Consider the following 16,407-nt stretch of genomic DNA (forward strand, 5'->3'; position numbering starts at 1 on the left):
AAGTCTGCCTGTGTACCATTTACGTAAAAGGACAAACTGAGCTGTAACTACCACCAATTCCAGAAACAGAAAAATGAGTAAATACCTTTTATTTTTGTGAAATGGACATGCTGCTTTTCCGGGTAGTAAAGTGGGAGGGTGGTAACATGCAGCCACTTGACGACTGAGTCCCTAGGATGGCCCTTATGCTTCTCAAGGCCCACGACATGCAGGAGACCTGGGCTCCACACTTAGAAGCACGTGGATTCACATCACAGCTCTGCCACAGCTTAGCTGTGCGACTTTAGGAAAGTAACTTACCTTACCTGCTTCCTCATCTATGAAACAGGTGAAATACTCTGATCTGAGGCTTAAATAAGTAGGGTGGTATCGGGCCTGGCACAGAGTGGGCACTTAGCAAGTGGAACATTATTATCAGTTACAGCAGGAGATGAAAACCCAGCTTTATTTGTCAGACTCCCCAAAGCTGACAGGAGTTTCTTGGGCATCTGAAGATGCCTCTCTCTGGCCCACACCTATTGGATGATAAAAGTTCTCTTTTTTTGTTGTTGTTTTTAAATGTACTAGAATATTAAAAGAGACGAGAAAACTAAGGCTGCCTCGATTAGTTTAGAGGAATACAGAATCATAAGGAACTGAGCGATCTGTGCAAACCACTACTACAAAAGATGCATAAGCCTAACTTGTCACCATTTCACAAACGCTTGTGTTACTGAAGATATATGTTCTTAGGTTTATATCTGAAACCCTGTCGTCTATTAACCCATGTGTGTGGGGGGAGTTCCATCTCTTTTAGGTAGATACTGAGTGTATATGTGTATACACACACATCAAATGCAAGTGAATTCTCAAGTCTCCTTTTCATCTACGATGCACTTATCTTAATTTCTGAGTCTAGAAACCATCTCTAGATTGCCTTCTGTCTGTATATTCCAGTTACTTACTAGAATTCTGTACTGGAACAACTGACATTAGATGTTCAGTTTATCTGAATGAATGTGAGCATTACCACAGATTTAAACCTAATCTCAAACATCATGGGCTAAAAAATCTAGTCAATAAATATAGTTTTAATAAAAACCAGAACGGAAAGACAGTGCTAGGTAAAATAAAGTACAAGACACCTTTTGAAATGTCCCCTATCTTATATAAGGATCCAGAAGGAAGCAATAATCCTGAACCATTTCCCCCCTTGGCTAGTCTTCTGACATCCCAGTTATTAAAGCCTCTTTGGGCTTTGGTGTGATATTAGAAAACTGCTCAACATTTGCCCTATCAGGAAAGTTATAGGACCGAGGGGTGGAGGAAGGGTTTTAGAAACAAAATTCTGAGTAACACGAACAAGAGCCACAAGTCAAATAAACATGTGACAGAAAACCCCTGAGCTCTGTGGCATCTTAACACAACCGCAGACAGCGATGGCCTGGAAACACTGGGTCAGGATGGGAAATCCTCTAAGGGCGGTCTGGAACAGCTCTCATTAGAGAAACCTTGTGCACCGCGTCTCTTCACATCACTCTCTGTGTTTATCAACATGCTTAAGTTTCCAAGACTTACCGGATCACCCAGAGACAACGGCAATGGCCCTCACCTGGCGCTGAAGCTGAAGGTGAGGAAATGTCTTGAGGGCCCAGGCGACCTGTTCTTCATTCTCTGCTAGGGTGACAGTGCACGTGCTATACACCAGCACGCCCCCCGGCTTCAGCAGCTCCACTGCCTAAAGACAGGTGTGATCGATGATGAGTATCGCAAGAGCAAGTGAACATTTTTAATATAATGTATATAAACAAATATATACGTGAAATACATCTATAAGTGAAACGATTCTCACAGAACATCTACTGCATGAAGATGCAGAAGACCTCAGACTTCTAGAAGGGCCAGAAAACCTCCACATAACCAGCCAGGACAGAAGAAAAAAAGAGAGAGAGAGAAAGGAATCAGGACTGGACCTGCGGCCCTGAGAGGGAGCTGTGCAGAAGGAAAGTTTCCTGCAACTGCCAGTATGGGGGGGTGGGGCGCTGGGTGCTGAAGCTTGGGCTTCAGAGACAGTCCCGGGAAAGGACCAGGCTTGGCTGTGTGAAGACACCTTGAGGAGGCTGGAGAAGGGCAACTGAGGCTGCACTCAGAAGAAGCCTGGGCCCATGAGAGACGGCAAGGCACCACCGTTGGGGGGAGGTGGGAAAACCACAGGGGCGTCTCTCCCTACACGCGCTCCAAGGCAGCAGGACACAGCCTACACAAGCACTGGGGGCGGGCACGAGCCGACACCGCCATCATGGGCTCCAGAGGCAGGCACAGGCCACTACCAGCACTAAGAGACCCACGAGCGGGCTCCCGTCGCCACCCCCGCTATCCCCGGGAGCACGCGGGCCGCTGCCACCACTGGGAGACGTGGGAGAGGGTGCCAACGGCTGCCCCAGCCGTACCGGGAGTACGCACAGGCCACCGCACCTGCACAGCCCGTATCAAGTGGATAACGGCCAGCACACACTGAGGAGAGAGGCAGCAAGCATCCAGACTACACAGCCCTTGATTCCAGATGAGATGGCGGAGTAGAGGGACCTGACCTCACCTCCTCTCACAGAAACACCAACATCACACCGAAATGCTGAACCACCAACAAAAACAGATCAGAGCCTACCAAAAAAGACAGTTTGCTACAATATATCCACAGACAAAGAAAAAGCCACAACAAGACAGTAGGAGGGACGCTTTCACAATATAAGCAAATCCCATATCCGCCAGGTGGGCAACCCACAAAATGGAAAATAATTACAGTGCAAGGTTCTCCCACAAGAGTTAAAGTTCTGGGCCCCTGGTCAGGCTCCCCAGCCTGAGGGTCTGGCACAAGAGGAGGAACCTCCAGAGCATTTGGCTTTGAAGACCAGCAGGGCTTAAGTGCAGGACCTCCATAGGACGAGGGGAAACAAAGACTCCAGTCTTGGAAGGTGCACACAAGATTTCACATGCACTGGGACCCAGCGCAAAGCAGTGACTCCGTAGACACCTGGGCTAGACCTACCTGTGGGTTTTGGAGGGTCTCCTGGGGAGGCATGGGTTGACTGTGGCTCACTATGGGAGCAAGGTCACTGGTGGCAGAGGTCCCAGGGAATACTGATTGGCCTGAGTTCTCCAGGAGGTCGCCATTTTGGCACCAAGACCGAGGCCTACCCAACAACCTATAGGCTCCAGTGCTAGAACACCTCAGACCATACAACCAGTGAGACAGGAACACAGCCCCAACCATCAGCAAACAGGCTGCCTAAAGCCATACTGAGCTCACAGCCACATCTAAACACACCACTTGACATGAACCTGCCCACCAGAGGGACGAGACCCAGCTCCACCCACCAGTGGGCAGGCACCTCCCCCCAGGAAGCCTGCACAAGCCCCAGGACCAACCTCATCCACCAGGGGGCAGACACCAGGAGCGAGAGGAGCCACAGTCCTGCGGCCTGAGAAACAGAGACACAAACACATACAGTCAGACAAAATGAGACAGCAGAGAAATATGTTCCAGAAGAAGGAACAAGATAAGAACCAAAAAGAAAAACTAAGTGAAGTGGAGACAGGCAATCTACCTGAGAAAGAATTTACAGTAACAATAGTAGAGATGATCCAAGATCTCGGAAAAAGAACGGAGGCATAGACCAAGAAGACAAGAAGAAATGTTTAACAAAGAGCTAGAAGATTTAAAGGACAAACAGAGATGAACAATACAATAACTGCAATGAAAACTACACTAGAAGGAATCAATAACAGAAAAAATGAGGCAGAAGAACAAAATAAGTGACAGTGGTAGAAATCACTGCCACAGAACAGAATAAAGAAAAAAGAATGAAAGGAAATTAGGACAATTTCAGAGACCTCTGGGACAACATTAAATGTCCATAAATGAAATGGACAACATTAAATGAACCAACGTTCACATTATAGGGGTCTGAGAAGGAGAAGAGAGAGGGAAAGGGCCTGGGAAAATATCTGAAGAGATTATAGCCAAAAACTTCCCTGACGTGAGAAAGGAAACACTCACTCAAGTCCAGGAAGCGCTGAGAGTCCCATACAAGATTAAACCAAGGAGGAACATGCCAAGACACACATTAATCAAACTGACAAAAATTAAAGACAAAGTAAAAATATTAAAAGGAACAAATAACATAAAAAGGAATCCCCATAAGGTTATCAGCAGATTTTTCAGCAGAAACTCTGCAAGTCAGAAGGGAGAGGCACAATATATTTAAAGTGATGAAAGGGAAAAACCTACTACAAGAATACTTTACCCAGCAATGCCCTCATTCAGATACAACATTCAGATTTGATGGAGAAATCAAAAGCTTCAGAGACAAGCAAAGGCTAAGAGAATTCAGCACCACCAGACCACCTTTACAACAAATGCTAACGGAAATTCTCTAGACAGAAAAGAAAAGGCTACAAGTAGAAATAAGAAAATTACAAATGGAAAATCTCACGGGCATAGGCAAACTTAAAGTAACGGCAGGAAATCATCCACACACAAATATGATATGAGAAGAGGAGAGTAGAAATGCAGGATATTGGAAATGTACTGGAAATTAAGAGACCAGCAACTTAAAACAACCTTGTATATATATAAACTGCTGTATCAGAACCTCACAGGAACCACAAACCAAAAATCTACAATAGACACACACAAAAAAGAAAAAGCAATCCAAACACAACACGAAAGATAGCCATCAAATCACAAGAGAACAAAAGAGGAAGGGAAGAAAAAAGACCTACAAAAACAAATCCAAAACAATTAACAAAAATGGCAATAAGAACACATTATCGATAATTACCTTAAATGTAAATGGATTAAATACTCCAACCAAAAGACACAGACTGGCTGAATGGATACAAAAACAAAACTGATATATATGCTGTCTACAAGAGAACCACCTCAGATCTAAGGACATATACAGACTGAAAGTGAGAGGATGGAAAAAGGTATTCCATGTAAATGGAAATCAAAAGAAAGCTGGAGTAGCAATACTTTTTGCTACTTTTGTCATAACAGACAAAATAGACTTTAAAATAAAGACTGTTACAAGAGACAAAGAAGGACACTACATAATGATCAAGGGATCAATCCAAGAAGAAGATATAACAACTGTAAATATATATGCATCCAACATAGGAGCAACTCAATATATAAGGCAAATGCTAACAGCCATAAAAGGAGAAATTGACAATAACACAATAATAGTGGGGGACTTTAACACCCCACATTCATCAACAGACAGATCATCCAGAAAGAAAATCAATAAACACAGGCCTTAAATGACACATCAGACCAGATGAACTTAATTCACATATATATAGAACATTCTATCCAAAAGCAGCAGAATACACTTTCTTCTCAAGTGCACATGGAACATTCTCCAGGATAGATCATATCTTGGGCCACAAATCAAGCCTCAGTAAATTTAAGAAAGTTGAAATCATATCAAGCATGTTTTCCGACAACAACGCTATGAGATTAGAAATCCATTACAGGGAAAAAACTGTAAGAAACACGAACACAGGGAAGCTAAACAATATGTTACTAAAACATCAATGGGTCACAGAAGAAATCAAAGAGGAAATCAAAAGCTATCTGGAGACAAATGACAATGAAAACACGACGATCCATAACCTACGGGATGCAGCAAAAGCAGTTTTAAGAGGGAAGTTTACAGCAGTACAATCTTACCTCAGGAAACAAGAAAAATCTCAAATAAACAACTAACTTTACACCTAAAGCAACTAGAGAAAGAACAAACAAAACCCAAAATTAGAAGAAGGAAAGAAACCATAAAGATCAGAGCAGAAATAAATGAAACAGAGATGAAGAAAACAATAGAAAAGATCAATGAAACTAAAAGCTGGTTCTTGGAAAAGATAAAATTGATAACCCTTTAGCCAGACTCATCAAGAAAAGAGGGAGGGGCTTCCCTGGTGGTGCAGTGGTTGAGAGTCCACCTGCCGATGCAGGGGACACGGGTTCGTGCCCCGGTCTGGGAAGATCCCACATGCCGTGGAGCGGCTGGGCCCGGGGGCCATGGCCGCTGAGCCTGCGCGTCCGGAACCTGTGCTCTACAACGGGAGAGGCCACAGCAGTGAGAGGCCCGCGTACCAAAAAAAAAAAAAAAAGAAAAAGAGGGAGAGGGCTCAAGTTAATAAAATGAAAAAGGAAAAGTTACAATGGACACCACAGAAATACAAAGAGTCATAAGAGACTACTATGAACACATATATGCCAATAAAATGGACAACCTAGAAGAAATGGACAAATTCTTAGAAAGATACAATTTCCCAAGACTGAACCAAGAAGAAATAGAAAATATGAACAGACCAATCACAAGTACTGAAATTAAAACTGTGATTAAAAATCTTCCAACAAACAAAAGTCCAGGATCAGATGGCTTCACTGGTGAACCTTATCAAACGTTTACAGGAGAGTTAACACCTATCCTTCTGAAACTCTTCCAAAAAACTGCAGAGGAAGAAACACTCCCAAATTCATTCTATGAGGCCACCATCACCCTGACACCAAAATTTGTATGGAGACACAAATGACCCCGAATAGCACAAGAAATCTTGAGAAAGAAAAATGGAGCTGGAGGAATCAATCAGACACCCAGACTTCAAAACATGACACAAAGCTACAGTCATCAAAACAGTATGGTACTGGCACAAAAACAGACTCATAGATCAATGGAAGAGGACAGAAAGCCCAGAAATAAACCTCACACCTATGGAAAATTAATCTATGACAAAGGAGGCAAGAATATACTATGGAGAAAACACAGTCTCTTCAATAGTGGTGCTGGGAAAACTGGACAGCTACATGTAAAAGAACGAAATTAGAACATTCTCTAACACCATACACAAAAATAAACTCAAAATGGATCAAAGACCTAAATGTAAGGCCAGACACTATAAAACTCTTAGAGGAAAACAAAGGCAGAACACTGTTTGATATAAATCACAGCAATATCTGTGGACCCACCTCCTACAGTAATGAAAATAAAAACAAAAATAAACAAATGGGACCTAATTAAACTTCAAAGCTTTTGCACAGCAAAGGAAACCATCAACAACTCGAAAAGACGACCCACAAAATGGGAGAAAATATTTGCAAACAAAGTGACCGACGGGATTAATCTCCAAAATATACAAACAGGTCATGCAGCTCTGTCAAAAACACAAACAACTCAATCAAAAAATGGGCAGGAGATCTAAACAGACACTTCTCCAAAGAAGACATACAGATGGCCAAAAAGCACGTGAAAAGATGCTCAACTTCACTAATTATCACAGAAATGTAAATCAAAACTACAATGAGGTACCACCTCACACCAGGCAGAGTGGCCATCATCAAAAAGCCTACAAACAATAAATGCCGGAGAGTGTGTGGAGAAGAGGGAACCCTCTTGCACTGTTGGTGGGAATGTAAATTGATACAGCCACTATGGAGAACAGTATGGAGGTTCCTTAAAAATCTAAAAATAGAGTTGCCATATGATCCAGTAATCCAACTCCTGGGCATATATCTGGACAAAACCATAATTAGAAAAGACAGATGCACCCCAATGTTCACTGCAGCACTATTTACAATAGCCAGGACATGAAAAAAACCTCAATGCATATATACAATGGAATATTACTCAGCCATAAAAAAGAATGAAATAATGCCATTTGCAGCAACATGGATGGACCCAGAGATTATCATACTAAGTGAAATAAGCCAAAGACAAAAATCATATGATACCACTTATATGTGGAATCTAAAAAAATGATACAAATGAACTTATTTACAAAACAGAAACAGACTCACAGACATAGAAAACAAACTTATGGTTACCAAAGGGGAAAGGTGGCAGGGAGAGATAAATTAGGAGTTTGGAATTAACATATATACACTACCATATATATAAATAGATAATCAACAAGGACCTACTGTACAGCACAGGGAACTCTACTCAATATTCTGTAATAACCTATACATGGGAAAAGAATCTGAAGAAGAATGGATACATGTATATGTATAAATGAATCACTTTGCTGCACACTTGCAACTAACACAACATTGTAAATCAACTATACTCCAAAACAATTTATTAAAAACAAAAAGACTCATGGGTAGGATTTATAAAGGAGAAAAAGACCATGATTCCTTTATATTATTTATGGTTTATTTTTTAAATGGGAAGAGTAAGTCAGGCTTGTTGTAACACACAACATTTATAAATGTGTACAAAATAAAGGTGTATAAAGAAAAAAAATATACATATATGATACCTTTTTCAAGTGTCTGGGATAAATAAGTGATGGTCTGTATGACCAGGACTCTCTCTTTAATTAGAGTGTTCCAGGCCAGATGCATTTCATTATCTTGTAGCTGTTTTAGTCCATCTGGACCAAGACTTTCCCAAATGTGCTCATTCAGTTTCACGGCTTTAGATACCATTTTTATACTGAAAACTCACCAATTTACATTTTTAGGTGAGACTCCTTTCTGAATTCTGTACTCATATGTTGAACTGCATTCTCAATATTTTTACCCTCAGACGTGACACGTCCCAAACTAAACTCCTACCTTCTTCCTCTGAACCCTCCTGGAGCCGGATTCCCGTCCTCCCCGGGGCGCAGGCCCCAACCTCAGATTATCCTTTATGCCTCTTGTTCTCACATTCCCCAGTCATCCAGCAAATGCCATCGGCTCTACCTTCAAAATATATCCAGAGATTGGCTACTTCTCACCAACTTCCACTGCTATCATTCTGCTCCAAGTTTCATGATTTCTCGCCTGGATTATTCAAACAGTTTCCTACCTGCTTCATTCCCTGCCCTCCTACCATCTATTCTCAACACAGCAGCCAGATCGGTGCTTTTAGAACTGTCTCTTCTCAGCTCAAAACCCTTCCATGGTGAGCTCCCTGGTGGCCTAGTGGTTAGGATCCCAGGCGTTCACTGCCGCGGCCCAGGTTCAATCCCTGGCCAGGGAACTGAGATCCCACAAGCCGCATGGCACAGCCAAAAAGCAAAACAGAACAAAAAAGCCCTTCCAATGTTCCCGTCATCCCTTGGAGTCAAAGCCCACGTCCTCGAGTGGCCTTCGAGGCCCTGCGTACAGCAGGCCCCTCGCAGCCTTCCCTTCTCAGGTGCCTGGCTTGCCCTGCTTGAGCACCACCTGCCCCTGCTGCTCTGGAAAGTGCATGGCGCACACCTACCTCAGGACCTCTGCACCAGCCCGGAAAGCTCTGCTCCTTCCCTGCAGTGCTCGCTCCCTCCTCACCATCCTCTTATCTTTGTTTCTATATCAGCGTCTCAGCAGCGCCCTCCCTGCCCAGCCCCTGTACAATTTTCAACTGTTCCAATCAGGCGCTCCCATCCCCCTTCCTCCCTAAAGTTTGCTTCACTGGGCACTGCCTTGGAATACAAGAAATCTCTAACTCAACTAGCTGTTTATTTTCCTCCCCAGTTAGAACAGAAACCCCATGTAAAAGGTCAGGGGTTGACTAGCATGTCATCAGCACCTAGAGTTGTGTATTACATATAGGAGGTGCCCAATGAGTATTTGTCCAGGAAATAAGGTGTAATATGAAAATGAACTTGTCCCAAATAACGAAAGTTTCTCTTTTCAAATCCCCAGATTTTTAAAAAAAAGTTAATAAAAATCTTAAAAAAAAAAAGCATATACTATGCTTTCTTAATCCTAGTACACGGATCAAAATTTAAACTTTGCTACTGGGTGCCAGCTGCTGTTCTAAGCACATCACACAGCTTTTCTCAACAAATCTTATAACCGCCATGAGAACGGTACCCCATCAGGGGGAGTTACCCTACCCACTTCTCCCATATGGAAACCCAGGTACCCAGAGTAACGTATGTGGAGGCACTGGGTCCACAGTCTCAACCCCTACCCTCACCCAGTGGCACACCCACTGGATCCTACACTCTCTCTTGCACACGGTCAGATGCTCCTTGTCACTGAGACCAACACATCTCCTCCCAAGTAGCCTCTTAAAATGTCTTTTCGCTATGAGCTAAAAAGAACAAAAAGCCATGTCTCTTAAAACAGGTCCTAATTTTACCCTCACATCAAACTGGGCTGCAGCTAGAAGCAAAGCTGCTTTTTTTTGCTGCTTGCTGTTTTAACTTCCAGGATGTGTTCTCTGAAGACCATATACAATAAAAGTTTAAACAATCCACTCTTAGTGCCGCTTTTGTGTAGGAAAGGAGACACCAGCAGTGCTGAAAAGAAATGTACTGAAAAACAGCTTCAGAGATGGAATCATCAGAGCATACCCACTGTTGCTGTAGCTTGTATATTTATAATTAGAGAACTGAGAGGAAATGGTGGGATCATCTCTGATAAAATGCTGTCTACATCCTATGGAATCACGTTGGCAAGACTGACAGAAATTCTCACATGTTCTATCTGGGCTTCTTCTGAAACATACTGTAGACCAGTTAGATTTGCTACATTTTTACTGTCCTTCTATATCTGACACTGGATGCTGTCACTTCCCAATCTTATGAATGTGTTTGCCTCTATTGGATTTCCCACTTTTAATTCACTAAGATGATCCAAGAACCCTATAAAAAGGTAATTTATTTTATACCCAAATGTTTTACATCAATTAGCAACTATGTTAACAACCCCCCCTTTATTTTTGGCCACGCTGTGCAGCGTGCAGGGTCTTAGCTCCCCGACCAGGGATCGAACCCGGGTCCCCTGAAGTGGAAGCGCAGAGTCCTAACCACTGGACTGCCAGGGAAGTCCCAACAATGCTCTATTTTTAAGACAGAGCAGAATGTTTGAAATTCCTTAAATGTCTCAGAGAAGAAATTCTATTATTGCCTGAGATGAAAGAGTGAGTCAACATAAAGGAAAACCAGGTGTTCTGTGTGTGTGGTACAGTGTATGTAAAATTTACCATTTTAACCATTTTTAAGTGTACAATTCAATGGCATTAAGTACACTCACACTGTTTACAACCATCACCATTATCCCATCTCCCGAACTTCTTCATCATCCCATGAAACAGGAACTCCCCATTCGCTCTCCTGTCCCTCCAGCCTCTGGCAACCTCTTTTCTACTTTCCGTCTCCATGAATTTGCCTATTCTTGATACTCATATAAACAGAATCACACACCATTTGGTCCTTTTGTGTCTGGCTTATATAACTTAGCATAATGTGTTCAAAATTCATCCATGTTGTAGCGTGTATGAGAATTTCATTCCTTTTGAAGGCTGGGTAATATTCCATTGTATGTACATACCACATTCTACTTATCCCTTCATCTGTTGATGGATACCTGGGTTTTTTCCACATTTTGGTTACTGTGAATAATGCTGCTATGAATACTGCTCTCAGTCTTTAAAAGATCAAACTAGTAAAGGTCACCTTTCTTCCACAGCAAAAAATTATCACATACCACAGTGAAGAGTTTTCGCTGTAATGGCTGATACGATGTCACTTCCTTCAAAGTCCAAGTATAAGCCATGTTTGGTCTCTGTCCCAGTCCACTGCAGGGAGCATCCAGAAGAATTCGGTCAAAAGATTCCGGTAAGAATGGAGGTTCTCCTATAAAGAGAATTATAAACATTATTTGCTCTCTGCCCTATTAGGACAGAAAACTCCTGAAACAGATGCAATTATTGGAATTTAACATCATCATCTAGAACAGAAAGTAATGCACAACAATTCCATCAGGTAGCTGGCTCAGCTAACTGACTTACAGGTAAAAGAGGTTAAAGATGTGATTATTATAGGATTAACTGATATAGCGCAAGCCAAGGCCTAATCAAACAAGACCACTACCCCCAATGTCAGAAGCCACACTTCATCAGGGCTGGGACATGAAATTAACTCTAGTCATTCTAAGAGCTGGTATTTTTCTTAGTAAATCTTACTGCAGACGGCCCCAGAAAAAGAGACTACCTTTTAGTTTCTAGGCAAACACCCTGGTTCTATGGTTCCTCGGCTTCCTTGCTTCTGTGGCCATCAGCAAGGCTAGGCTCTAGAATGAGTCTACATGGCCCCGAATCCAATCTTCCACAGGTTTCCCTCTGCATTTGCTTACATAACTTTCTCCACTCCAGCTTCTCATCTACTTAGGGTTACTGGAGAAAATCATGAAACCAAGCGGGTCTGCTCATATATTTATGGTATCTAACTGTAGGCAAGATATTACTGCAGACTGCTTTCATGCAAAGCTAGCTGATTTCCTACGGTGCCCACAGCAGCGTTCTGGGTCTCACCCCAAGATAACCTGCTTTTCTGACTGCAAAACTGTGAGACACAAGCTCTTATCAATTTAACTCATCTCCATCCACAACCATCCTTGCTTTCTTATCGACTGCCTCCAAAGAAATATCTTTCCAAAGTAAGCAATTATTAAGGGTTTTAATACATACTGATAAAATCCTGTAGAAAGAGTATATGCAATTTACACTTCCAGTGTCATGAGTGTACTTTCCCCAAAATCCTCATCAGTTGATAATTATGTTATTGACCATCTGTATTTTTTTGTTTAGATGGTCACATCGTCTTTGCTGGTTTTCTACTGAGACTTGTCTTTTTTGTATTGATTAGAAGAGCTCTTTGTACATCAAAAATAGTGATCTCATCTTAACTATTTTACAAATATTTCCCACTATTTGCCATCTGCCACGCTTTTTTTTACATACATAAATGTTGAGTATTAAATTTATCTTTTTTCTTGAGTTCTAGCTTTGCTTTCATGCTTTAAAATCTTCCCCATTATGAAGTCAAATAAATGTTCATCTATACCTGCTTCTAGTTACTTTCCATTTAATTCCTGACAGTAAACTTTAATCCATCCTGAAGTTACTTTTGTGTATAAACCGTTCCCCCAGCCCTCCAAACAAAAAAATCATCTTAGAGCCATTTATTAATTTACTTTTCCCTCTAGGTTTGCAATGCTAATTTTATCATATACGAAATTTTAGTATACATTTGAACCTATTTCAAGGACTATCTGTTCTGCTCCAAATATGCTAGTTACTAAGCTATATTCTTCTGAGCTCCAAGTTTACCCACTTCTACTCTGCTGTGTGATGCTGAGGGCGGAACTCTGTGAACTACAATTCTCCTTTGCCTGTTGGCTTCAAGATTCACCAACAGGAGGCAGAGAAGCGATGGGGGTGGGAAGAGGATGAAAGATAAAAGGGGTAGAGGACAGGACTTGATCCTTCCTGATGGCTTGCTGTTTCTGTCAAAACAAGCCCAGTAGGGCTTCCCTGGTGACGCAGTGGTTGCGAGTCCGCCTGCCGATGCAGGGGACACGGGTTCGTGCCCTGGTCCAGGGAGATCCCACATGCCACGGAGCGGCTGGGCCCGCGAGCCATGGCCGCTGAGCCTGCGCGTCCGGAGCCTGTGCTCCACAACGGGAGAGGCCACAACAGTGAGAGGCCCGCGTACTACACACACACAAAAAAAACAAGCCTAGTAACAGCCCTTCGCCTTGACAGGTACAGTTTCCAGCTTTTTCCCTTAAGTATCCGTACGAAGTGGACAGAGCCCCCTCTCTCAAGCTGGACCCTGCGCAGCACAGCAGCGAGGTAAAACCCCCTCCTTAGAGTTCTGAATCCCAGCTCCAGGGAGCCTCGCCCCTGAACTTCTGGAGAGCCCAGAAATAAATCCGCACACTTATAGTCAATTAATCTATGACAAGGGAAGCAAAAGTACACAATGGGGGAAAAGACAGTCTTCAATAAGAGATTTGGGGAAAACTGGACAACTATATGCAAAAGAATGAAGTCAGAACATTTTCTCACACCATATATAAAAACAAAATGAAAATGAACAAAAGTCCTAAATGTAAGACCAGAAACCATACACCAACTAGAAGAAAACACAGGCAGCACACTCCTTTGCAGAAGTCTTAGCAATTCTGTTTCACCTCAGGCAAGGAAAACAAAAGCAAAAATACACAACTAATCAAACCTAAAAGCTTTTGCAGTGAAAGAAACCACCAACAAAACCAAAAGACAATCTATAGAACGGTAGCAAATGATCTGCCTGATAAGGGTTAATACCATACCCAAAGTATATAATGAACTCACAAAACTCAATATCAAAAAAACAAAACCACCTGATTAAAAAACGGGCAGAGAACCTGAACAGGCATTTTTCCAAAGGAGACAGACAGATGGCCAACAGGCACATGACAAGACACCCAACGGCACTGATCACCAGGGAAATGCACATCAAAACCACAGGTCATCAAAAAGACAAGAGATGACAGGCGTTGAAGAGGGTGTGGAGAAAAGGGAACCCTCATGCATTGCCAGTGGGAATGTAAACTGGTGCAACCACTATGGAAAACAGTATGGAAGTTCCTCATAAATTAAAAACAGAACTACTACTAATGAAAAGAACAAAGAGGCAGAAGACCAACAGGAAACAGAACACTTCAACGTTATAAACCAACTAGACCTAATAGAAAACACTATGTAACAGCAGAACGCATATTCCTCTGCAGTGCACGTGGAGACAAACCATATGCAAGGCCATAAGACAAAGCTGAGTAACTCTGAAAAAGCTTAAACTCACACAACGTTTCTTCTCCCACCAAAATGGAATGAAAACAGAAGTTAGTAACAGAAAGAAATCTGGAAAATTCCAAGTATGTGGAAATTTAAAAACATGCTCCTAAATAACCGTGGGGCAAAGAAATCACAGGTGAATCCTAAAATGCTGTGACGTGAACGAAAACAAAACACAATGTACCAAATCTTATGGGAAGTAGTGAAATAGTGCTTAGAGGGACATTTACAGCTGTAAATACCTACATTAAAAAGAAAAGTCTCAGGACTTCCCTGGTGGTGCAGTGGCTGAGAATCCACCTGCCAATGCAGGGGACATGGGTTCGAGTTCTGGTCCAGGAAGATCCTGCATGCCATGGAGCAACTAAGCCTGTGCGCCACAACTACTGAGCCTGCACTCTAGAGCCCGCGTACTGCAACTACTGAGCCCGTGTGCCACAACTACTGAAGCCCACCCGCCTAGAGCCCATGCTCTGCAACAAGAGAAGCCACCGCAGTGAGAAGCCTGCACACTGCAATGGAGAGTAGCCCCCGCTTGCCGCAACTAGAGAAAGTCTGCACAGCGATGAAGACCCAACACAGCCAAAAATAAAAAGATAAATTTATTAAAATAAAAAAAAAAGAAGAAAGAAAAGTCTCAAAGTAATAACCTAGGCTTCCATTCTTAAGACACTGAAAAAAGATGAGCAAACTAAAAATGAAGCAGAGGAATAAAATAATAAAAATTAGAGCAGAGAGGCTCCCCCGACGCCAGGGCCTCAGTCACTTCAGTTTGGCATGCGGCTCTCAGGGGTAAAAGGGGCTCCAGAGGTGTGTCTCCAACCCCAGTGCCAATCACCCCACACCACAATCGTTGTGGGGAAGAAAATAGAGGAGTGAAGAAGGGTGCATTTTCCCTCTCACCTCAAAGCTCAGCTAGGGAAACCATGTAGCCCTGACCAGTGGGCTCAAGGCCCTACTGGAAACTGGTTCTCAGCTTGAGAGATGAGGAAACAAGAACCAGTAACAAGCACTTTTTTTTTTTTTCAACTTTTGAGGGGTGTTGAGACAAGATGGCAGAATAGATCTTTAGCCAGACTTGTCAAGAAAAAAGGGAGAGGGCTCAGATGAATAAACTTAGAAATGAAAAAGGAGAAGTTGAAATGGACACCACAGAAATATAAAGGATAAGAGACTACTACAATCAACTATATGCCAATAAAATGGACAAACTAGAAGAAATGGACAAACTCTTAGAAAAACACAATCTCCCAAGACTGAACCAGGAAGAAATAGAAAATATGAACAGACCAATCACAAGTACTGAAATTGAAACTGTGATCGAAACCTCCCAACAAACAAAAGTCGAGGGGCTTCCCTGGTGGCGCAATGGTTGACAATCTGCCTGCCAATGCAGGGGTCGTGGGTTCGAGCCCTGGTGCAGGAAGATCCCACATGCCGCGGAGCAACTAAGCAACTAAGCCCATGCACCACAACTACTAAGCCTGCGCTCTAGAGCCTGCGAGCCACAACTACTGAGCCCGCGTGCTGCAACTACTGAAGCCCGCTCACCGCAACTAGAGAAAGCCCACGCACAGCAACGCAGACCCAATGCAGCCAAAAATAAAGATAAATAAATAAATAAATCTATTTATTTATTTAAAAAAAAGAGAAAAGTAGAGGACCAGATGGATTCACAGGCAAATTCTATCTAACATTTACAGAAGAGTTAACACCTATCCTTCTGGAACTATTGCAAAAAACTGCAGAGGAAGGAACACTCCCAAGCTCATTCTATGAGGCCACCATCACCCTGATTCTAAAACCAGACAAAAATACCACC

The 16,407-nt window shown here is 42.6% G+C and overlaps 1 protein-coding gene across 4 annotated transcripts in view; it reads right to left on the reverse strand.

Moving 5' to 3' along the window:
• The window catches only part of NSUN6 (NOP2/Sun RNA methyltransferase 6), a 71,155-nt gene that overhangs the window by 3,729 nt on the left and 51,019 nt on the right, over positions 1-16,407 (reverse strand). For all 4 annotated transcript variants that reach the window (XM_079914403.1, XM_079914402.1, XM_079914401.1 and 1 more), the window contains 2 exons: positions 11,450-11,598; positions 1,592-1,717 (listed from right to left, as the gene is read on the reverse strand). In XM_079914403.1, the coding sequence (XP_079770529.1) occupies positions 1,592-1,717; positions 11,450-11,598 (275 nt within the window). The remainder of the gene's footprint in view (positions 1-1,591; positions 1,718-11,449; positions 11,599-16,407) is intronic.

This window comes from Stenella coeruleoalba (assembly GCF_951394435.1).
Source record: "Stenella coeruleoalba genome assembly, chromosome: 2".
Classification (NCBI taxonomy): domain Eukaryota; kingdom Metazoa; phylum Chordata; class Mammalia; order Artiodactyla; family Delphinidae; genus Stenella; species Stenella coeruleoalba.